Here is a 23,565-nt window from a genome sequence, read left to right on the forward strand (position 1 = left end):
GCCCAGAAGGAGCTGGAGACATGTAGCTTACACTGTCATTTTAATAGGTATTAAGGAAATTGCTGTTAGTGCTGTATCAATCAGTTGGTCTTCTGGATGCTCTGATAAAACTCCTGGAAAAGACAGCTTCAATAAGGAAGGGTTGATTTGAGTTCACACTCTGAGGGTACAGTCCATTACAGTCCATATACATTATATATCCCATATATATACATATTCCATATGCATTGTATATACCATACATATGCATGTATACACACATATATATATATATACACACACACATATATATACATACATACATACATATATATGAGCATATATATATCTAATATATTATATATCCCATATAGATTTTATATATCCCATATATCTATACATATCCCATATAGATATAGATATATCCCATATGTACATATCCACACAAATATAGGATGTATCCTCCTACCTCAGTTAAGATAATCTGGAAACTCCCTCACAGATGTTTCTAGAGGTTTGTCTCCTAAATAGCTCTAGATCCAGTCAAATGAACAACATTAGCCAACACAAGTAGGGACTTTGCCAAAGCAAGGGTATTTCTTGGGTAGGAGAGAGGACTAAGGTGGATTGAAACACCAAGATGCACAGGGTCCATAGGGTCTTTGGTCTCATTTTCTACTCTGCTTCCAGTTTTACTCTTGGGTGAGCAAGGTGATCTGTAGAGAAGGTCCCAGGGGTTGGGCAGCTATGGGGTACATGTCCAAGGAATCTTGACACAGCCTAATCAGGAAGAAAGACCCACAGTTCTGTTAGGTTTCTTAAAGGTGTTTGTTTTTTGTTTTTGTTTTTGGAGTTTTTGTTGTTTTTTAATTGCAAGCAACAAGAACTCACTGTCCTTAACCTCCACAGACATTCCATATCTAGAGGGAATCCCTGTTTGAAAGGCATTTGCTTTAGTGGTTTCTCTTCTTCTTGATCTGAGTTCTGGGGTCTCAAGGAGACAAGTAAGAACAACCAATTGCAAGCTGTTGTTTTGTGACTCCAGAGCCTCTCTGCCAGTGCCAACTCGTAAAATCCCACCTAGGCTACTCGCTTGGTAGAACTGTACCAGTGACATGGGATAAGTCCGAAGCCAGAGCTTTGGGTTCACGATTCTTTAATGAGACGTCCATGTCTGTGGCCTGTCTCTTAGCAACAGTTCTGCTCCAGCATTATTTTCCTACTCTCATCACTGGGTACCACCTTAGCTTCCACCAACTGGGATAGGAACTGTGGGTTGTCTTGTCTCTGAATTGCATCCCAGCAGATGGCTGGATACAACAAAGGAAGTAGAGAATGCACCTCAGTATTTGGGAGAATGTGGGTCAGTCTTCCCCATCACCACAATTATACGCAGAACCTAAAACCATCTTTTTTCTATAGTCTATAGTGTGGGGTAAAGGACTCAGCTTTCTCAATGCAGACAAGGTAGGCCCATCCCAAATTGCTGATCAAAACAAAAAGGGAATCTTGACAATCTCCCTCTGGAGCTGCCGCTAGCCTGCTGAGTATAGGAGACCCCAGTAGTGGCCATCACCGAACCTGTGATAGGAGAGGTGGTGGCCCTTTGATGCTTAAGCTTGCCTGGTGATGGGTAGGTAGACTCTCGAGGGTCTTGTCCTTGAGTCACTCTTCAAGCCACCACTAATCCTGATGGGAAGGGAGAGCGACTGTGTTCATTTACAGTGAACCAGGGAAAGGGAAGTCCCCTGTTTGATGACTCCCTGCTCAGGTCATCTGGCTACAAAGGGAGGCCTTCCATGTACTCACCTGTAACTCTACCTTCCAGGATGCCCTAGAGCCAGAGCATGCGCATGGGCATGGGAAAGTGGAAAGCCATTGCTCGCTTGTCCCTCAAGCACAGGGTATCTCGCCCAGCCGACCTCCCAGAAGCCTCTGAGAGTTGCTTTGTGTATCTCTTCCAGGGATTTTATTCAGTCTGTGGAGCCAGGATTGTTCCAGTACAATACTGATCCAAATCATTTCAGGCCCCAAATGCATGTGTTATCTAAATAATTTTGTTGGATAAAGCCAAGCATAAAGCCTAGGTCAAATTTTCCCATTCCCATAATATTCAGTGTGTGTGTGTGTGTGTGTGTGTGTGTGTGTGTGTGTGTGTGTACAGGCCAGACATCAATGCTGAGTGTCTTCCTCTACTGTTCTCCACCTTAAATCATTGAGCTAGATTATTACTGAACCTGTTTTGGCTAAACTGGCTGGCTAAGGCCCTCAGGACCCACCTGTATCTGTCACAAGGTCATAAGCAAGCCCTACCACACTCAGCTTCTTACATGGGTGATGGAGACCCAAACTCAACTCCACATACTTGTGTGGCAGGTACTTTACCCTCGGACCTATCTCCCCAGTCCCTATAACTTCTGCTTCTTAAGTGCACATCACTGCTTGTAACAGGTCTGTAGATATCCCTGGAAGTACATCCCGGTGGATGGTCAACCCATGACTCTCAGACTAGAAGCTCAAATCTGAGTTCTAATAATTCCTGACACCAGTCTGTGCTCAGGAAATTATTTAGATATGAACATCACTTGGGCCTTTCAATACATCAAGACGCACACATGCACATAATACTGGGTTTTTAATGCAAACTAAGACAGGTTAACATAGCACCTTCTCTTATCTTCAGAGACTTGGTTTGAAGTTGGCAGCAATTTAGAAATTCCCACTTCGCATTTATCATCAAGACTGCTTGCACTAACCTAACCGTGACATGCTTAAAATTCCAACTTCTGGGACTCAGCGGTTATGAGCATTTGCTGCTCTTACAGAGGACCCTTGTTTGACTCTTAGCACTCATGTCGGCCACCCCACAACTGCCTGTGTCTTAGGGTTTTACTGCTGTGAACAGACACCATGACCAAGGCAACTCTTATAAGGACACCATTTAATTGGGGCTGGCTTACAGGTTCAGAGGTTCAGTCCATTACCATCAAGGCAGGAGCATGGCAGCATCCAGGCAGGCATGGTGCAGGAGGAGCTGAGAGTTCTGCATCTTGTTCCAAATGCAAACAGGAGAAGATTGCCTCCCATGTGGTTAGGAGAATGGTCTTATTGCCCACCCCAAAAGTGACACACTTCATCCAAGAAGGCCACACCTATTCCAAGAAGGCCACACCTCCTAATAGTACCACTCTCTGGGCCAAGCATGTTCAAACCGACACAGCCTGTAACCCCAATTGCGAGGATCCAACACCCTCTTTGCTCCACACACCTCTTCTCTGCCCCCGATGCATTTATCATTAGGTTTAGTCCTTCATAGTGCCTGCTTGGCTGCCAGCTGTGGTTGTTCTTGCCAGGAAAGACATGTTAGAGATTCCATGTGTGGTGGATGGAGTAACCTCACTCTATAAACACCAGATAATCGTCCCATGGCTTTGCTTGCTCATATGGCCCACTGACTTTGTGGGTCCTGACACTAAGATGGTGAAACCCTAGGCTGTCAAGATTCTTGGAAGTTGGATTTACTCTGAAAGGCTGCAGCTTGTCAGTGTCAGGAAGAATTTGACCAACGTAGACCTTTTAGGCAGTATAGCCACCGGCTTCCCCACAGGTGGTTTCCCAGCTCTTAGTAATGTAGCACCCATCATCCTCATAACAGCTTCATTTGTGTCTTGACTCAGTTTACAAAATGCTTAAGACAAACTTAGAGCACTAGACGGATGTTGGAAGTCTGCTAGACTCCATCCAGGTCCTGGGTTAATAGCTATGTGCTACAGACTGAAAAGCTGCTGGCTTTCCCATAGAAGATCTGTTTACACAAACACTATGCTTTTCTTTCCAAGGTAGGGATCAAACCCGGGGCCTTGAGCATGCTAGCTGAGCACTCAGCCCCTGTGCTACTGCTCCAGCCCCCAGACTCTGGGTCTTCATTTCTTTTCTGTACATTTTAGTGCCTCAAGGCTTAAGATGAAACCTGCAACTCTAGAATTCTGGAATACCTTTGCTCATTTGAGCCTTGTGGCTCCTTCTGAGAGTTGTAAAAATTGTTAGTTGAGAGTTACAGAGAAGGAACTAGGCCTCATAAAGAATAAAGGACGTATCCAAGAGACACTGTGAAGTGGGGGCCCATGAGTTTGTTTCGAGGGACAAAGCCTTTCCAGCGCAGCGTGATTCATACATTCAGACATTGGTGGGGACTACTCAAAAGTGTCAGGCTCACATTTGGTTCCAGGAAAGGACTACGGATTCTGTATTGGCCTGTGGAATCAGCTAGCAAGACGGGAACAGCATCTCCATCCTTGGGAGCACTGCCTGGGTCGGAAGAGACACTTTGACTGCAGGCGGTGCTACAGTTAAAGCCTCATCGAACTCTTCAAGTTTTGGGATTCAGGTTCACATTCTTCAAAGATGGTTAATAATTCAAGGCCTTTGATTCCACTGTCAAAGTGACTTGTCCATCTGAAGACATCTGTGTGATGCTTAGCGTGGTTTCTGAGCAATCAGGGTCCCTTGGGAACAGTGGCCACAGAAGGACTTATCCACCTTGCTCCAAGAAAGAGAGTTGGTGCTCATGCTGGTACCATAGATCAGGTGTGATCTTTTGGAGATGTGCCATCCATCCTTGAACTTGGGGACTTGGTCTGCACAGGAAGGCATTTCTGTGGCAACTGACTGAAGCTATAGAGATGATAATTTTTTCTTTTCTTTGGATTAGACTAGTTTTGATTTTAACAAGTTTGTATGAAAAAAATTGAAGCTGGGCTGGGGCAAAGAAACTGGCCGTGCAAGCTGCTGACCAGGTCCTTATAGCAAGAAGGGAGTCGGAGACTGGAAACCACCCGAAAGCTCTTGGGCCAGCTAACTAACCTGGAGTGTAAAGGACAGCGGTAGAAACAAAAGACACCATCCTTGAAGGAGGCAGAAAGAATTGACTGATGAAAGGGCTGCCTGTCTGTCCTCTGCATGCATATCAGGTTGCTCGCTCATTTGTGCACACACACACACACACACACACACACACACACACACACACACGCACACGCACATACACACGCATGCACGCACGCACACATGTGTGTGCACATGTGCAAAAGGGACTGGGAGAGAGAACTAGATCCTAATTAAGTATTTCCATACATAGTGCATTTTCTTCTCTTCTACAGTCATTTATATTTGGTATTTGCCTCTTTGGTTTGGTTTCCACCATGTATTTCACTGTTAAAAAAAAAACAAAAAAACAAAAAAACAAAAAAACACAAAGCTGGGCTGGGGAGATGGCTCAGCGGTTAAGAGCACTGGCTGCTCTTCCAAAGGTCCTGAGTTCAATTCCAGCAACCACATGGTGGCTCACAGCTATCTGTAATGGGGTCTGATGCCCTCTTCTGGTGTGTCTGAAGACACCCACAGTGTATTCATTTATATAAAATAAATAAATATCTAAAAAGCACAATCTGTTTAATACCCTAATATTGAGATCTATTTTTTACGGTACATTAGAAAAGCAATTATTTTGCTATGAGGAAAGCCAACTGAAGCAGATATTTTCTTTTTTCTTTTTCCAAAGATTTATTTATTATATGTAAGTACACTGTAGCAGACTTCAGACACACCAGAAGAGGACGTCAGATCTCATTACGGGTGGTTGTGAGCCACCATGTGGTTGCTGGGATTTGAACTCAGGACCTTCAGAAGAGCAGTGCTCTTACCCACTGAGCTACCTCGTCAGCCCGGAACAGATATTTTCTAAGTTACTCTGGGCAGTAGTAAGTCCTTTCCAGATAATGTGGCAAGTGTGTGTTATTTTTGTATTAGTGTAGCAAAAAAAAAAAAAAAAAAAAAGTTACCAAATTACATCTGTTGTATTAGAAATGCAGCTCGCTTCCAGACAGACCACATCAGGCCAGTGCAGTCTCACGTGAGAGTGGTTTATTGTGGGGGAAGGGGCTAAAGGGGCAACAGAGATGAAGGGGGAAAAGAGAGAGAAAGTCAGGGGGGGTCTACCTTTTATTTAGGTTACGACATAGCCTCTAGCAGGTAGAGGTAGGAGGTGGACCAGGTGGACTTTGGGAATGTATGATGATTGCCATGGCAACAGATGCATGGTTCCCTGTTGCTTATGGGTGACATCACCATCATCGCTGAATTTGGAGATGACTTGAGACCATAAAGCTGGTTCCTGACTATAAACCCATTTCTTGATGCCAACAACATCACCTTCAAAAAAAGGCTTTGGGTGCTTCTTTCCTTAAGTGTACAAGATTAATGTAGCATAATAATTCTGTGCTCATTTTTAAAATTTAGTTATTTTCTACCAAGAAGGATCTGAGGCAGAATTCTATAACTCAGTGAAAAGTAAGACTTTTTAACATATTCAGGCATAAGCCAGGAGTGATGGCATATACCTCTAACTCCAGCAGCGAGAAGGTGGGAGGAAGAAGGATGTGGGTCAGAAGTTCAAAGATAGCCTGGGCTACATTCCACCCCACGCCAACAAGGAATAAATTTATAAATACACCATTTCCAGCCCACAAGGACAGCTTGAGATCCAGCTCTTCTTTCTATTCCTATATAACTCGAAAAGAGGCTTACAGTTTTTCTACTTGCAGTTCTCAGATGAACTTCCATTTCCCACTGAATCAGTCCAGGCCACAGGAGGGACAGAGCTCCTTGAGGCTTCAGGACATTTACTGCTCTGAAATGCTGGAGTCTCACACCTTGATCCCTGGTCTACCAGGGAGCTTGCAGGTTTCCAGCCTTGGGGTCTGTCTTTGTAAATATTCACCAACCCATACTTCTTTGCTTTGCTTAGTGAGTGCTTCTGTCACCGCCCTGGGACTTACTTTGACTGACATTTGGTAGGGCTGTTGGATGAACAAGTGAATTCTGTTCACCAGTTAAGACTTGGCAATCTTGATGGCAAAGTAAGACAGTCACTGTGATCCTTCCTTTTGTTATTGGGTGGGGGAGCAAAGATACAGCAAGTCCCAAAAGCTTGCTACACACTGTCTCATTTAATTCTCCTAATGATTCCATATCACAAGAACTTACAAAGAATGAACTTGGGGTCCAAACTGACAGATACCTAGGCAGGGCATAGCCAAATGGGACTTGAACACAGTTCTTTTTGCCTGCAAAGCTTGTACTCTTTAGTTGGAGAACAACAAGGTGTAAAACCATGAGTTACAGCCCAAGTGCTCTAATTAATTAATTCTGAAGTGCTCCATTAGCAGCACAATGTTAACAACTTGGGAAGTTGAAGCAGGAGGATTGCCGCAAGTCTACACAGCAAGTTCCAGGCCCATCAGGCCACAAAGTGAGACGTCGTCATCATCATCGTCGTCGTCGTGTCGTCGTCGTCGTCGTCACCACCACCACCACCATTTCAATAGGAAGAGGAGGAGGAGAAGGAAGAGGAAGAGGAGGAAGGAAGGAAGGAAGGAAGGAAGGAAGGAAGGAAGGAAGGAAGGAAGGAAGGAGAGAGAAAGAGAAAGAGAAAGAGAAAGAGAAAGAGAAAGAGAAAGAGAAAGAGGATGGAAGAAAAGGAAAATAGGTGATTAATTTTTAAAATTATTTATTATTTATTTAAATGTATATGAGTACACTGTAACTGTCTCCAGACACACCAGAAAAGGGGCATTGGATTCCATTACAGATGGTTGCAAGCCATCATGTGGTTGCTGGGAATTGTACTCAGGACCTTTAGAAGAACAGTCAATGCTCTTAACTGTCTCTCCATCTCTCTAGCCCCACTGATTCATTCTTAGTAATATAAAAAGTTGTGGGCTGGAGAGAGATGGCTCTGTTGTTAAGAGCACTGACTACTCTTCCAGAGGTCCTAAGTTCAATTCCCAGATCTCACATATTGGCTCACAACCATCTGTAACTCCAGTTCCGGAGGATTTGAGGCCCTCTTTTGGCTTCTGAGGGCTATACCACACGGCGCATAGCCCATTCAAGCAAAACATTCACATATAAAATAAATACATCTAAAATGTTTTAAAATTATTTTATTTATGTGTGCTTTCTGAACATCTAACATGCATGTCATATGCACAATAATAGTATATTCAAATTAGTGCATACATATTTAATGTTGTAAATGCTATATAATTCTACATAATATATATGTAGGAGTGAAAGGGACGGGTAAACATTAGTCTATCTAGACTAAAAGAGCCTTCAGAGATAGGCTCTTTTACTGATTACTGATGAAAACAAAGCCACAAAGTGGGAATTTTGAGACAATTGCAATCTTTGAGACAACTGCAATCGCTTGATTATAAATTGGCTCATAGGTCACAAAGAGGAGAGGAGTTTTACTAACATTGATTATTTTATGGAAAGAAAACCACAATAAAAACCATATGCCTTGCAGGGGTAGCGAGGGAAGCAGACAGGGACAAAGTAACATGATGTCTGGAGGGGCTTGAAAAATATTTCAGACTGCTCTACCAGAGGTCCTGAGTTCAATTCCCAGCAACCACATGGTGGCTCACAACCATCTGTAATGGGATCAATGCCCTCTTCTGGTGTGTCTGAAGATAGCTACAGTATACTCGTATCCATTAAATAAATAGATAGATAGATAGATAGATAGATAGATAGATAGATAGATAGATAGATAAATCTTAAAAAAAAAACTTCAGACACAAGTTAGAGAAAGGGACATACTATGAAGTGTGAAGGGGTAGGCATGTGGAAGTGGGGTTGGAATTTTCACATAGGATTCTTTCTACTTTTGTGAATATTTAATGTCTTCATAATAAAAGCCCTACTGGCATTTATTTTGTTAACGACCTTGTAAATAGGATGATCTGAAACATACCCTATAACTTTACATGTTACATTGGGAGTCAGTTCAGCATGGATGCTGAAATATTAGCACTGCACTGCCCTCTAGTGTTAGTCAGAGTTTACAGCAGCACACCTTCATTAAAATAAGACTTCCTCCCACCTTCAATGGTCCAGCTTACTGGCTAGTTTTAAATTTAAATGGAGAATTTAAAAGGCTATTGACAGATAAGAGCGCTTCCAGTCCTTGCTGGAATCCTGGTCGCTTCCTCCTTTGCGGGCTGTGATTTCTCTCCTCTTCATTGCTCTCTTCAATAGTAATCTGCGTAAAAGTGATTTTTTGAAAAAAACACTCCAAAGCAGCAGGTTTCTAAGAGCTCAGTTGTTTGAAGGGGAAACAGCACTATTCATAAAGTTTGGAAACTGACTGTGTTTTGGTAGTACACTTTTATAATTACTCAGTCAGTTAGAATCACTACTCAGTGTTAGCAGGATGTAGTGAGAAGAATGGTGTCTGGTCAAAAGCAGGGCCTCCAGCAATTCAAAGCAGAGGCACCCTTAAACAGCAATAGCAAAACCACAGAAAATAAATAAATAAATAAATAAATAAATTTTGGATTTTTGCAATTCTGGGCATGGAACACAGGGTTTCACATGTGCTAAGCTGGTATTTTACCACAGAGCTACATACAGCCCCAGCCCTGATTCATTACAGTGAAAAGGGCAAAAAGATATAAAAAAGATACTTTTTTCCAAAGTCAAACAAACAGATTTACATAAAACCAAAGACCAAGAAACTTAAGCTTTCTTTACTAGACATCTAGTTGGCCATCTGGTTCTCAACTCAATTTCCATCAACCAAATTACTTTTGTTTGCTTGTTTGTTTTCTGGAGACTCTCAAACTTGCTATATGATATAGTCAAGGATGACCTTGACTTCTGATCTTTCTGCCTCCAAACGTGTTGATGTGTGTGTTCTCTATGCTGTGAAGGGTACGTTGATAGATTTACTGAGCCTCTATTAAGTGCCGGGCACCAGTGTGGGTGGTCACAACATAGTAGAGGCCTAAGCCGGTCCAGTCCTATCTTCCTGGAGTTTTAGTGAGAGGCACACCCCGCCACACAAGCTTCTGCTCACAGTGAGCTGTGGCTGTCCATCCTCTAGCCCTCCTCCACCTTCTCAAGGAAAACGATCTTATCTCAGAGTTTACAAGAACTCTTAACTTCAAGGGCCATTGCGCAGCCCTACCTCTTGGCTGTCTACCTCACAACCCCCAGATAGTCCTCAATGGAAAGAACAAGCCAACTCTATGGGGGGATTTATAGGTATTTCCATCTCTATTGGAGATAGACTCTGAAGTTGTCCCGCTCCCCCTTGAGTGCTGCTGGCATAGACTTGGCAGTTTATCTTTGATTTCATTCGATGAGAAACGAGATCGTAAAACGTGGAACCAGCTTTCCTCCGGGTTATGGTTTGCTCCAGTGAAAGTTAGTTCGACTCTGAAATGTCCCTCACAGCCTCGTGCTTCATGCTTCGAGCACGCATTCCGGAGCACAGCCCCTGGAACCGTATTGGGAAGCTGTGGGACTTTCCGGAGGTGTAACCCATCTGGCTGGATGAGATCACTAGGGACTGGCCTTTGAAAGTTGTAACCCAGACTATGGCTCTGGCCTTAGTCTCTGCATCCTGGTCTGCTGTGATGTGAGCAGCCTTTGCTGCCCACTCCAGTTATCATGATCCGAACCGCACCTTTGAACCTTCCGGGGATGGCGGACTGAAACCCTCAGCCGCCAGGAGCAGGTTGCTTCTGTCAGGAATTATGGCGACCACCATGCAAAAGCAACTAAGCCATACTACATCTTGGAGAGGTGAGCACGGGCATGTGTACTGACTTCAGGGGGCTTCATGTACATTACCTCAGTTAATTCTCCCTGCAGCTTGGAGGATCCGCCCTTGGAAGTTAAAAGAACTTCACTGCGCAACTCGGCCAGCAGATGGCAGAATTCCCTCTTTTTGTCTGTACTTTGAGTGCATCAGATAGGCACGACTTCCCTTCCCACTCTGTAGTGAGTCTTGGCAGCTGGATTCCTGGGCCGAGGCAGTACAGAAGCTCTTCAGTACTGAATACAGCCTGGGCTCTTAACTCTGACGTACTTTCAAGCACTCTCCGTGGATTATCCATCCAATCTTCACAGCACCTGTGCGGGAAGAACCTAGTCACAGATGAGGAACCCAGGACATAAGGAGGGTGACAGAAACTGGCACAAGCGAAACTGGGGCCCAGCTGTCCCCCTCCAAGGCCTCTGTGTTGACTGTCACCTGTGCTCAGGGTCTGGCCTGGGTGTTGTCATGTTCTTGGCTTTTTTTTTTATCCAAAGAGCTGAAAAGAAGGGCTCTCAGAGACTTGCAAACACAGCAAGATATTTTTATTTTGGGTAAAGATCAGAAAGGTATACAACTGTCAAAATTGACAGAAGGCCAAGTGTGTGAATATACTCAGGGGCCCCAACAGTTGTGTTGGCTTCACGGGGAGGAGGTGCTGGTCCCTAAGGCTCATAGTTTGGGTGGCTCCCTATTTTGATTGATAGGTTATGTAATCATTTCCTCTACTGTGCATGTTCCTCCCCATAAGGCATCTAATTTTAGTCATAAGCACCCCCAATTACACATAGGCATAAGATGGCCAGTAGAGATTCTCTCTAAAAGGCAATTAAAGGACACATTTGCCTTATTGTGCATGCATCCAAAGCTAGTTTAGGCTGGATTGAACCCTCTATTCTTCATAGGATGAACTGGGAATACATTTGAACAGAAACTGTTTCGATCTTGGTACTAGAGGTGAATAAATGTTTATGTTGTTCATAGGTGAGCCTCCCCCCCCCCACACCTCCTATTTGTAGGTGAGGGCTTGAGGGAGTCCTGTGGTTGCTAGGTGACTTGTTTGGATGGGATGTATACATAGAGCCTATGGGTCTGGGCATAACCCACCAGTGCATTATTACAAGAAGGGGGTGGGCTGCATAACCCGAACCAAATAGAGTCCCAGCCTAAACCTCAGCTTGCCCGACTCAACCATCACATACTTCCCCTAAAGAGTCTAATAGATGAGGGTATAAGAATTTTAGATAAAAAAAAAAATTAGCAAAGTAGCACGAAGTTTAAAATCTATGTTACAAATTGGTCTAACAGAAAATGTGATTCCACCTGTCTTTCTATCCTTGGTGTTTAACGTACCACTAGGCACACGGAAAGCAGCTGAGTGACAGCACGCATGCGCTAGAGGCCATCCCTTCGCTTTCTGAACCCTCCCACACTGCTTATTTACTTATGACCTACCCCGCTCACACTGACGTATTAGACACTAAACTCACATGCATAATTGTTCCATAAGTTAACAACCCAGAGAACTAACTCTAAGTTTCCTTATAAATAATTGGAAGGCATTTTGGACCACCTGGGTATCCGAGTGAGTAAGCATTTCAGCCTTCTCTGGCGCCCTCTGGTGCTTGATATCTGCAATTACTCCAGAGCAGCTGAGGCTGGACTGTCTGATTGTGTTTCCTGGGTACAGGAGCTTACACACAGAGCATGCCTTGGAGAACTGGCGTTTCCTGCCTGAACGCCAGCTACTCATTGTCATGTCAGAGCTGTGATGGCTTCTGTAGGCATTTTCCCTGGCCTTTCCCTCATCTGTCTGAATTTCCTTCTGCTCCTTCCTATACAACTTGTAAAATGAATTTTGTCTACTGCATGTTTCTAAAAAGATCTCTCTCTCTCTCTCTCTCTCTCTCTCTCTCTCTCTCTCTCTCTCTCTCTCTCTCTCTCTCTCTCTCTCTCTCTCTCTCTCTCTCTCCTGCTCTCCTTCTGTTTTCTTGATCCTCTTCAAAAGCTACAAGTGTTAAATCAGTAATATATAAAGTTCTAAACAGGACTGTGTATTGTTGCACGTTTTTTTACATTTTATTTTTTAAGTGGAAGACTTGAATCCCAGTTTTCTTCCAGTCACCATGCGCTCTCCTTAAGCAGAAAGGTTCCTTTCAGGCTACTATGAGGAAATAGACCCCAATGCCCTCCCCTCTCAGAGTGAAATCCTTCTTTAACTGAGTAGCAAACACTTCTCAGCATCTTTAAAAGCAGCTGGTCCTGGGCTGGAGAGCTGGCTCAGAGCTAAAGAATACATGATCATCTCGAAGCAGAGCATATCAGACAGCTCACAACCGCCTGTAACTCCAGCTCTGTGGGATCTAATGCCCTCTTTTGTCTTCTTTCAGGCATCCAAAGACACAGAGCCTACACAGAGAGACACACAAACACGTTGGAAACAGAAGACGAATAACAACAATTGCTTACTGATCCTGAGCTAGTCAGTCAAAGGCAAGCCCAGGCAGCTCTGTTTTTTTAAGGTTCATTTGTCATCATTTTCCTAAAGAGATGCCCTGGAGTAGCCAGAACAGAAGAACCCCCACTCCCACCCCCACCCCACCCCCGCTGTGTGCTTCAGCATCCACGTGCAATGAGATTATTGCTAATGGCCGTTCTCTGCTTCTGATGAACAGCAGAGTGGATGCTGTATGGACCGCTCTCTTGATGATCCAGGGGAAGCTCTGCGGCTTAGGTCATTGTCCTCATTCATCCACAGATGGGAAAACCAACATCAGAGAAGCTATGGATCATCTCCTGGGTGAGGTCTTAGTCACACGGTCAGCTCGAAAGTGATCCTAGGAAAGGCAGACTCAAAATGGGCATCTGCATGTGCTGCAATATAGAGCTATGGCTGAAAGGATGATGGGGAGTTGCTTGGCCTCTAAAGACGAATGATGATACCAAGTGGGAGATGTCTGAGATGGTGCACCCGCCCTGGGAGAGTGATGAGAACACATCCACAGCGAGACTTGTTTATAACAGAAAAAAGCTTGTAAACCTAACCTGTTTACAAGCAGGATGTGGGTTAATCTAGCCTCCTGGAACAGTGGGGAACAACCATGGTATTCATTTCTCCTTTCTACTTACCCCCAAAGGACATAAAAGGCAGGCAGGTACGATTTTGCTAAAGTCCAACTTGGTGAGACTAGTGAGTTTATTGGGGAAGGGGTGTAGGGTTACTTGCAGGAGTGTGGGAGGTGACATCATGAAGTTACGCGGTAGAGTCCCTCTTGAGAGCAACCTTTTACTCTGCATGTGTTCTAGAATCTAAAGTCCTTTATAGCTGTGGTCAGAGAAGGGAAGAGAAGTCTTATGGTTTCTAAGACTTGGGGAACATTCATATCCTCATTAATATTTTTATTATTATTCTTTTTATTAGATATTTTCTTCATTTACAATTCAAATGATATCCCAAAAGTCTCCTATACCCTCCCCCCGCCCTGCTCCCCTATCCCTTCGCTCCCTCTTCTTGGCCCTGGCATTCCCCTGTATGGGGCATATAAAGTTTGCAAGACCAAGGGGCCTCTCTTCCCAATGATGGCCAACTAGACCATCTTCTGCTACATATGCAGCTAGAGACACCAGCTCTGGGGGTACTGATTAGTTCATATTGTTGTTCCACCTATAGGGTTGCAGACTCCTTCAGCTCCTTGGGTAATTTCTCTAGCTCCTCCATACCCAATCACAAAAGAAGTCACTTGATATGCACTATAAGTGATAAGTGGATATTAGCTCAGAAACAGTTTGGAGCTAAGACAAAAGGATGGACCATCCAGAGACTGGCCCACCCGGGGGTCCATCCCATAATCAGCCACCAAACACAGACACTATTGCATATGCTAGCAAGATTTTGCTGAAAGGACCCTGATATAGCTGTCTCCTGTGAGGCTATGCCAGTGTCTGGCAAATACAGAAGTGGATGCTCACAGTCAGCTATAGGATGGAACACAGGGTCCTCATTCATCTTATCTTTACCCTCGACCTGGCTACCACGGTATTGCTGTGTCCTAGTTGCCATGGCTACCAGGGAGCAGTCCAGGATGGCAGGAGGAGAAAGTGCCACAGAGCAGCTACTCAGAAACAAACATTCAGGGCCGACTGACCCACAGGTCACAGGACCCAGCTCCGGGGCCACGAACATGAACTCAAGTTGGCCAAACATGGGTCTAAGGCACACTTTTAAGTATATGTGTTTTAAAATATTTTTATTACATTTATTTGTTTATTGGAAGGGGTGGGCATGTAGTGGCAAGATATGCAGGTCAGAGGACAGCTTACCACTGCCAGTTCTCTCCTTCAGCCATGAGGGGCTTGTGCTTTTGCAAGTGGAACCCTCTTGACGGCCCTCCATGGGTTTTGTCGTTGCTGGTTTTGAGACCAGGTTTCTTTAAGGAAGTCTGGTTGTCCTGCAGCTCTGAAGACCAGCCTGGCCTCAAACGTAAAGAGATCTCCTGCCTCTGTCTTCTTTGTGCTGGGACTGAAAGCCTGAGCCACCATACTGGGCTATCTGTTTTTTTTTTTAAAGAAAGATGTATTTATTTATTTTATGTATTGCTGTCTTCATGCATACCAGAAGAGATCCTCAGATCCCATCACAGATGGTTGTGAGCCACCATGTGGTTGCTGGGAACTGAACTCAGAACCTCTGGAAGAGCAAAGTAGAAGAACAAAGGCGTGTTCTGGGGTAACATGAATTGGGCTGTATCCCTAGCCATGGTATACATACGCTGTGCTAGGATCATGACCGGAACCCTTCGAACCCAAATATTTTATTTTAAGTATACTACAACACAATTTTGAAAGAGAAAGCATAAGCTTGCTACAGTCAGTAATCTCTATAAGAGACCTAATACATGGGTTCCCCCATGTGAGCTGACATGATCTGAGGGTGTCTTTTCATATGACAGTCTCTGAGAAGGTGCATGGCAGAGCCTATACACCCTGACAGCCTGGCATTGTGGCAGCCCAGTGGGGGAAGAGACAACAGTGTTCTCGATTGCCTCCATTTTAAACTGCAAGCAGCAGAGTCCGTCTGACTGGAGTGAGTTGGCAAAGGACTCTAGAGGCAGCAGAATCAGGAATCACTCAGTACAGCCTCTGCAAACAGGCAGCAGTTAAGGCAGGCAAACCAGGGCCTGGGGCTCACAGGATGCCACCCATCATCCTAAACTCCCTGTCCTTGCCCAGCTGGGCTCCACTCCTTGTCTTCACTGCATCTTTGTATTGCTCCCCAGAGTGGAAAAACCTGGGAGGAAGTATTTGAATGCCACGCCTAGGCCAGATTTTCATATAATAGCATCCAACCAGCAAGGCGGGGGCGAAAGTACCTTTCATTTGGCTTCTACATGGAGCGATGGCGCATCACACGCACAGCCCGTCCTTCTGAGCTTAGGATCACAGGTTCCTGGGGCTGGGAGAGGCTGAGTTAGATTAGGCAAACCCACGGCATGGAAAGAGAGAACTGAATCCTGACCTTCATACACCTGTCATGACATCTGCGCGCACACACACACACACACACACACAATAAATAAATGCAATTTTAAAAGCATCCCAGAGTCATATCACTCTAATCTCTATGCATCTAAAATCCAGGGCCCGCCCAGTGTGGGTAGCAGTGTTCTAACCATCTATTCTGTTGTGAATTGGATCTGGTTTGGAAACTTCGTGTCCCAACCATCCAGAAGGGGGCCAGCATCTGAGCAGGAAGATCAACCTGAAAACTGGTCAAAGGAGCCTGCCTGGCTTCTTCTGGCTTGAGGGACTAGAATATGTGTCCTTAAAGAGGACACAATAGATTTGTTTTTCACAGAGTTTAAATGGAGCTAGGCTTTTTTTTTTTCTTTTCTTTTTGTGTTTTACTTTACTAACAATTTCATGTTCATATATTTTGATCTTACTCACTAGAGGCACTAGCCTCTCCCACATTTGTTTTGAGAGCTTCCTCTCAATAAGTCGTCCTCCGCCCTGGAGACAGAAACTCGTATGTTTCAGGGCGTCCTAGAACTCAGAACATTCTATATTCCCAAGGAGGACCATCCCTGCGGGTACTGCATGCTTGTGCCACCACATCCAACTTCATCCTGAGATCCATGTATGCCAGGCAAGCGCTTGATTAACTGAGCTACATGCTACGTCCCCAGCCTAAGAAGAGACTAATTTTTAACGTGGAGGATGAGATGATTTGGGGACCAAGGGTCAAGTCTGGGATGCCTTTTAGCTAAAACCTGAAAGCTCTGGCCCCAGATGGTTAGGAAGAACGCGGTTGCAAGGGGAGTTATGGGGGACGGGGTAGGGGAGGGGGAGAGGAGATCTTTACTGGGGTGAAGCACAGCCCCACGCCCCCTGCCCCGCTGCAGCTCAGCCCCGGTGAGTGGTTCGAGCCCTGGGTGCAGCTCCCGCGCAGGGGCGGGGTCCCGCGCTCAGCTCCGGCCCTCGGTGGGGCGGGGCCTCGAGCGCGCTGTCACCCGGAAGACGCCGCGGCGGGTAGGCTCCGGCTGGACCTCTTAGGGGGATCCTTGCCGGGAGGGGAGACAGCGGGGCTGCAGGCGGCGCGATGCTCGGTCCCACAGTGCTGGGCGCGATCGTAGCCGCGCTGGTGGCTTCAATGCTATTGTTGCAGAGTGGGGACGAGGGGTCCGGGGCTGCCCCCAGGTAACCCCGGGTAGGGAATGGAGCCGGGCCCTGCAGCCCTGCCCAGACGGGCCCGGTTAGCTTAGGCTGCGAGGCTTGGTGGCATAGAGACACCCGGGCGCATCCAGCCGGGCACCTGTGAGGTGCTCGGATTGGCCACTGTCTGAGCTGTGACTCAGCACTTCCCCAGGGTTGGGACTGTGTAGAGTGAGTCTCTTCTGCCCTATGGTTAACAACCCTTGTCCCCCAGGGTAAAGAGTGTCACCTAGCACTCTGAGACAGGACCCGTGGGTGTTGTTTCCCCAGCATGGCGGACAAGGAAGCACTGCCGAAGCTCCGGGAAGACTTCAAGATGCAGAATAAATCCGTCTTTATTTTGGGCGCCAGCGGGGAAACCGGCAAAGTACTTTTAAAAGAAATCCTGGGACAGAACCTGTTTTCCAAAGTAACGCTCATTGGTCGGAGGAAGCTCACCTTCGAGGAGGAAGCTTATAAAAACGTGGTGGGTATTTGAGCTGGGGGTAAAAGGGAATGTCGCCGCCATCCTTTTGCTGAGGGGAAGATGTTCATTATCCAAAGGCTGACCGTTGCCAGGCGGTGGTGGAGACAGAAATGATCAAAATTGGGCACGATTGATCTAGAAGAGCCCTTCCATCAAGCCCTGGGTTGTGCCTGTCTTGTAGGCCTACCTTTTATACTATAGTGTCCTGCAATGTCGTCTTGTGTTAGGAACTTAAACTGGAATGGGGTATGGTAGTAGGAGAAAGGCGCTGTTTATAGCTCCCAAAGTGCACTGCTTGCACATTTTGCCGACCTGTGTGTTTCACAACGTCACAATGGAAAAGTGTGACAAGGACTTTTCTCCCAAGCAGGACTCCACCCCACACCCCCCGACTCCCCAGACTTGTGTGTTTGTAAACACATACTGCCTTCCTTAAGTTACAGCAAATGGTAATGCCCAGACTTCCATCTGACAATGATGCCCAAGTATCTTAAATTGGAGAGTCGTGGACATTCTGTTCCCCAGTAAACAAGAGTTACCTATCAACTGCAGCCAATTAAACAGCATAGTGTGCTGCTGGGACCTCAAGGGAGTCTCCCTTGGGCCCCACGTTTTTGCCTAGTGTGCACACTTGCAAATGCGGGTCTTTGATTTCTGTGATTTCCTGGATGTTTTGTTTTACCAAATGCCTGGTGCATCGGAACTGGCTGATTAAAATAGACATCTCTGCTTGGGTTCAGGTGGGTGCTGGATGAACTCCACAGTCTGGTTTCCTGAACCCTGTGGAGATTCCTGGACAGTGGAGCCTAAGATTGCAATTTTCTTTGAGAGCAGAGTCTTGGTGACACTCTAATTAACCAGGCCGTATTTAATTTAATTTTTCTTTAGTATAGTATGTATCATGTCAGGAAAATCCTTCAGAGGGAACTAAAGGTAGTGACCGCCCAAGATACCATCTGAACTCCTGTGTGACGGTGACAGAACACTGCACGTTTGATGGCATTCTTATATTAGAGTTTGAGACAGTTTTTCTCTAACTAGGGTAGGCTAGCCTCAAACTCTCTTCTGTTTCTGCCAGTGGTGCCTCTCTTAGCTTACCAATTTCACCGGAGGTTAGAAATACTATAGAGGAGAACACAAGGAGCTGGGGATGCTGCTCGGTTGATGGAGTGCTCACTTGGTATAGTGAAGGCCCCTGGTCCAGTCTCTTACACGCTGTGATTGGGTATGGTGGGGCACACCTGTAATTTTAGCACTTGGGAGGTAGAGGCAGGAGGATGAAGCTCAAGGTCAGCCTCAGTTCTGTGGATGTTGGAGGCCAGGCTGGCCTTGGGAGAGAGGGAGAGAGAGAGAGAGAGAGAGAGAGAGAGAGAGAGAGAGAGAGAGAAAGAAGAAGAAGAAGAAGAAGGAGGAGGAGGAGGAGGAGGAGGAGGGAGGGAGGGAGGGAGGGGGAGGGAAGACTGAGGAGGGAGCTGTACAGCTGCAGAGGCTGACTCACAGGTATTGGCAAGAGTCCTAAGAAAATGCCGTTGTCTCAGGTTCCTGCTGGCTCATTCTAACGAAGGTAGTTCATGAATTGAATTGAAGATTCGCACCTAGACTTTACAGCTGAACAAAACTCAGACATACATAGGATCAGCAATTACTACAGGTTGGGTTAGATTTCCACCACCTACAGAGTGGCTCACAGCCATCTGTTAATTCCAGTTTCAGGGAATCTAATGCCCTCCTCTGGGCCCCTCTGACAGTAGTACATGTGATACACAGACATGGATGCAGATGAAGTGCCCATACACATAAAATAAATTTTTAAAAAATGTAAACAATAAAAGCTTTGCCACAATTTCATGTCTTTGAGTACCAAGCCTAAGAGTCAAAGCTGGATCTTCTTTGAGATTCTAATTACCATTTTGTCTCCACATCCTACCCAAATGGTTTCCTTCCTGGTAAAGTATAGGATGGTATTTTTGTTTTCCCAAAGGTAAAGTACACATGACCTTGATATTTGAAATCTGACTCACTCTACTGCACTTAACATGTTCTGTGGACTTAGCTGTGAATCATTGATTATCAGTTCTGATGAAATGTTTTTCATTGCTTGGTATTCGGGGCCTCACGTGTATCTTGGAAGCACTTGGCCACTGAGTGGCCATCTACACTCAACTCCAAATTAATTTTTTTTTTTTTGGTAGGAAAAGGGGAATTTGGCAAATTTAATGCTATGAACTTAAAGATTCCGATAATCACTTGTCATTTATTCTTTTCATCTCAAAGTGTTTTGCCTCTTTTTTAAGTGTCTGACGTTATATGCCATTGTGCCCTTTCTTGTCTAGAATCAAGAAGTGGTGGATTTTGAAAAGCTGGATGACTATGCTTCTGCCTTTCAAGGTCATGATGTTGGATTCTGTTGCCTGGGCACCACCAGAAGTAAAGCTGGAGCGGTGAGCAAGAAATAACCCCTTTTTCTCTTACTGGTCAGGACTCAAGGATCTCTCCCTTCCTTTCTTTCAAAGATTCACTTTATTCTCTTATGTGAGTGTGTGGTGGGGGAGAGGGGTTGTGTCCACATGAGAATGCCAGCGCCCACAGAGTTCAGAAGAGTTGCAGGCGTTGGTGAGCTACTCAACAGGGGGACTGGGTCCTCTGCAGAAGCACTTTGAGATCCCACTGCTGCGCCATCTCTACAGCCTCAAGGATTCCTTTCTTGCTTACCCGTTTTCCTGGGGTGTCCTGCAGTGCTTAAATGTAAAAGTGTGCTTAAGAGTCCATCTGCTGTCCCATCTGTATTATACCACGGGGTGTTTTAGATAGGGTCATCATCTCCACGTAATAGCCTCTGAGTTAAGGCTGAATGCCAGATACATCACAAGTATTTACGTGATCGAGCCTGCGGCAGACGTTATAATCATCTCTGACTAAGGGAAGCGGCCAACAGTCTCTGGGCAAAAGCATTTGGCTCATGCTGTGGGAGGCAAGCTCTATATTTCTCTCCATAATAAATGTTTTAGGCTTGAAGCATTGTCTCTCTCTTACTTGCTCCAATCTGCTTTCAAGCCATCCTTTAGACTTGGGAGCTGGCTCATCAGAACCCAGAGGCACGATTCAGTCAGCCACCGTGATGCCTTAGCTACCAGCAGTGACTCAGCCCAGGCGTGACTCAGCCCTCACTGACGCAAGACTGCCTTAATACCCATTTTATTTTCTCCTTAATGGTGTGCTAAATTGAGTCAGCCCCTATCCAGAAGCTAGAGTTTACTGCATAGTTAAAAGTCATGGTTTATAATATAGATCCCGGGCAAACGTTTACACATCTTTTTCAGTTTAGATCTTGAATATGGTTTGTTCCTCTGGCAGGATTTGCTTGCTATATCTATTAAATATGTTGGACATTGATTCTGTTGTAATGATCATATTAGCTCGGTATTTATTTATTTATTTATTTATTTATTTTCATCACCGTGACAAAGTGCCTGGCAAAATAAACTTAAGGAAGGTGAGGTTTATTGCGGCTCACAGTCTGAGGGCCCAGTCCAGGAAGACCTAGTGGCGGCAGCGTGAGGCAGCAGCTCATTATAGCTTTAGTCTGGCAGAAACAGAAAGATGATGGCAGGACCCAGTTCACTTTCTTCTTTCTGTTCAGTGTTAGGACCCCAGCCCATGGAATAGTGCCACCCACGTTTTTGGGTGGGGTTCCCAACTCTAATTAACCCAATCTAGAAACACCCTACAGACATGTCCGGAGGTTTGCTTCCAGGTCAGGTCAAGTTGACAGCATTAACCTCTCCAGTGACTTCCACTAGTCTTCCGTTATTGTTGTTATTGTTGTTGTTTTTAAGATTTTATTTTTATCTTTCAAAGTGTGTGTGTGTGTGTGTGTGTGTGTGTGTGTGTGTGTGTGTGTTACAGGTGCTCATGGAGGCCAGAGGTATGGAGCTATCTGGAACTGGAGTTAGAGGCAGTTGTGAGCCTCTTGGTGTGGATGTTGGGAATTGAACTTCGGCCCTCTGAAAACACAGATTAAGGGCCTGCTCTTAATCTCTGAACCATAGCCCCATTTACAGCAGTTGTTATAAACTACTATGCTATGGTTGTGAGCTGTGGGTTTCTACCAGCAGAATAGTGGCTCAGTTGTGTCTCTCTGGGCTTCTGGGTGACACAGAAAGCAATTCTACACATGTTTCCAGGAGAGGTGGACGTTTGTGCCCTGTGCAGTTTTATATTTCCAATCCGGAAACTCAGGGGTGGGAGCTAGGTTACAGAGAAGTGTGCTTTCTGAAGAACTGTATTTCTTCCTCTCAGAGGGGTCATGTTCCTGCTCAGCCAGAGCGGTCCTTTCTCTCCTGGGTCCTTCAGAATAATAAGCAGGTCCTCCAAGAGCACACTGCTGCTTTCGGCTTCAGGCTCAAGCCTGGCTTTGGCGATGACTCAGCAAAGTGAACTGCTGCATTGAGCATAGGGTGAGGCAAACATCATATAGTATCTGGGGAAAATGTGAAATGACGCACTGAAACTGTAGTTCTAATCAGAGAGAAATAGCTTTTTAATCAAGGTGGTTTCCACCCACCTCTTAGGCCACTCAGTGCCTTTTGTTTGTCTTTAAAATTAGCTTGGAAAGATAAAGGTAATTAATGAATACAGAAGGGCAAAGACCAGCTGGGCGAAGAGACTCAGAAATGAGTTAGTAGATCAAGAGGATATTGGCCAGGGAGTAAGCTGTTGCTGCTTATGGAAAGAGGTGTGTGAGTGTATAGTGTGTGCATGTGTATTCAGATTCATGTGTTAGGATGCATATGTGGGGGTCAAAGGACAGCTTTTAGGAATCTCTCCTCCCTTGTCTACCATGCTTCAGACTAGCTGGTCTCTAAGCTTCCAGGATACGCTCTTGTTTCTGCCTCCTATCTTGCCTTAGTAATACACTGCATACCATTTAATTTGTTTGTTTTGTTTTGTTTTGTTTTGTTTTTTTCTTTTCTGTAGGATCTAGGTGTCAGACTCAGATTACCAGGTGTTTTAAGGCCTGGTGTGGTGGTATGTACCTGTATTCCTAGCACTTGACGGACCAAGGAGTCCAAGGCTACATAGTAAGTGTTGAGACCAGTCAGGAGTTTGTGAGACCCTGTCTCCAAAGCAAAGGAAAAAAAAAAAAAGAAGCTAATTTAGGTTTAGGGTTATAATGCCATTCAGAGGTGGCAGTAACTTAAATGGCTAGGAATCATGGTTCAGAGGGGCTTGTGACTTTTTGAGCATATCCCTGCTTGGATTCTGGGTCACTAGTCCTCTTTGGAGAAGGACTTGCCAAGCAGTTAATCAGCAGGACACTGCAAAGCTGCTGGTAGAGGGCCCTAAGTAGCATTGGGTAACCAGCAGCATGTGTGACCTCCCAGCTTTGCAGATTACAAGTTTAAGTTCAGGGTGTTCTTGGGTGGTTCAGCTGATGGAAGCGTTCTCTTCTGGGCTCTCCCCTTGCCCTCTGATGGTTGTCTTTACACCAGACCTTTTCCCTACGTGCAGGCGTCTGCGTCCACATTGTCTTGTGTTATGAGGACATGAGTTGTTGACACTGCGATAGGGGCCAGTTTGCTCAGTACAGCCTCATCATTACAAACTAACTCCACAGTGGTTCTTTCTCCAGGTGAGATTACATTCGGAAGTACCAGGACTAGTGAGATCACACGCGGAAGTACCAGGACTAGTGAGATCACACGCGGAAGTACCAGGACTAGTGAGATCACACGCGGAA

At 45.4% G+C, this 23,565-nt stretch overlaps 1 protein-coding gene across 3 annotated transcripts in view; it reads left to right on the plus strand.

Annotated features, from left to right (window-relative positions):
* Positions 1 to 17,136: 17,136 nt before the first annotated feature.
* The window catches only part of Htatip2 (HIV-1 Tat interactive protein 2), a 14,194-nt gene continuing 7,765 nt past the window's right edge, over positions 17,137 to 23,565 (plus strand). Inside the window, exons 1-3 of one of the 3 annotated variants that reach the window (XM_021207789.1) lie at positions 17,137 to 17,176; positions 17,574 to 17,825; positions 20,159 to 20,266. In XM_021207789.1, the coding sequence (XP_021063448.1) occupies positions 17,631 to 17,825; positions 20,159 to 20,266 (303 nt within the window). In that variant the 5' untranslated portion in view covers positions 17,137 to 17,176; positions 17,574 to 17,630. Of the gene's footprint in view, positions 17,345 to 17,573; positions 17,826 to 20,158; positions 20,267 to 23,565 lie in introns of all 3 variants that reach the window. The other 2 variants (XM_021207780.1, XM_021207793.2) reach the window with 2 other exon arrangements.

Source organism: Mus pahari, chromosome 1 (assembly GCF_900095145.1).
Source record: "Mus pahari chromosome 1, PAHARI_EIJ_v1.1, whole genome shotgun sequence".
Taxonomy (NCBI): domain Eukaryota; kingdom Metazoa; phylum Chordata; class Mammalia; order Rodentia; family Muridae; genus Mus; species Mus pahari.